Below are 1,144 nucleotides of genomic sequence, written 5' to 3'. Positions count from 1 at the left end.
GAGAAAAAGCAATAAACCTCCCCCCCCTAATAAGTCCACAAGCAAACCACACTCACCTAGGATCCCACCAAGTGTCGGCAGCCCTCTCGAAGAGCAGAGGACAGCAGGAGTTGCGTCGATGTGAGGCCATCATGAGGGCATGGAGGTGGGGGGTGAGGGAGATTCTGATGGCCTCCTCCTCCTCCAACACGGCTCCTCCCTCACCTGCCGCCCCTCCATTGTGACCCCCGCTCCCAGATACCATCTTGGGGGGTAAGTTCACTTCACATTTACACCACAAACGTCTTTCCTACGAGAGCATTGAGGGAGCTGCGGCAGAGATAAAGATGCATGGGTTATGGATAGGATACGCTGGCCGGAATCTTTGCACACTTACACAAAATACTCATATGTCACACCATGTTGAAAATAATTTGCTATGTACATTTCTTATCTCATAGGAGCACACACATATCCACAAATCCAAATATTGGACAATTTTCCTCAATGGCACAAGTCTTTATCTTTCTTGACTGGTTATATAACAACAATCACTTTATTTTTCTTTTTTTTTACCGAGTGAACCTGTAGTGAACCTTGATCTACACAAACTCTTCATAGACCATTAAAAGCAAGAAGAAAAATGGTTTACTTGTGTATGTGTGGCCATGTAAATGCGTGTACGTATAATCATACAAAGATCCAACGTCCTTTGAACTAAAACCCCTATGAATTACGGTGATTTGCACAACCTTAAAATCATAACCCCAATGGGAGATGGCCAGACCAACAAACAAGGTTATGCAAGGCAAGTAAACAAATACAAGCGCTGTCCTTGTTCCTTATCTCGCACACAAGTCATCCCAAGCACTGAAAGCCTAGTCAAATCCAGACTAGTTCTGGCTAGTTCAGTCTAGTTCAACCTAGTACAGGTGTATTCCTTAACAAAAGAAATTTTTTTAGCTTAACTTACGAAGGAAAACATTTTCTTCATTTCTTAAAATTTCTCATTACTTAATTTCCTGCAGTTATTTTCCTCCAATCCAAAAAAAACATGATTCTCTGACATAAAAAAATAATATAACTGATACCCTTTGATAGCCTAAGGCCTTGCATCAACATTCTCTACATGTTAGCATTGGCATTTCGCATGGCTGATGACAGC

The 1,144-nt window shown here is 42.0% G+C and overlaps 1 protein-coding gene across 1 annotated transcript in view; it reads right to left on the bottom strand.

Moving 5' to 3' along the window:
* LOC119593112 (adenylate cyclase type 9-like) overlaps nucleotides 1-1,144 on the bottom strand; it is a gene marked incomplete in the record, with an annotated part of 14,714 nt that overhangs the window by 11,038 nt on the left and 2,532 nt on the right. The window contains 1 exon segment of the mRNA XM_037942075.1: nucleotides 57-309. Within this exon segment, the coding sequence (XP_037798003.1) occupies nucleotides 57-244 (188 nt within the window).

Source organism: Penaeus monodon, chromosome 31 (genome assembly GCF_015228065.2).
Source record: "Penaeus monodon isolate SGIC_2016 chromosome 31, NSTDA_Pmon_1, whole genome shotgun sequence".
In the NCBI taxonomy this organism is placed as follows: Eukaryota; Metazoa; Arthropoda; class Malacostraca; order Decapoda; family Penaeidae; genus Penaeus; species Penaeus monodon.
This window is presented reverse-complemented; position numbering and strand designations above follow the sequence as displayed.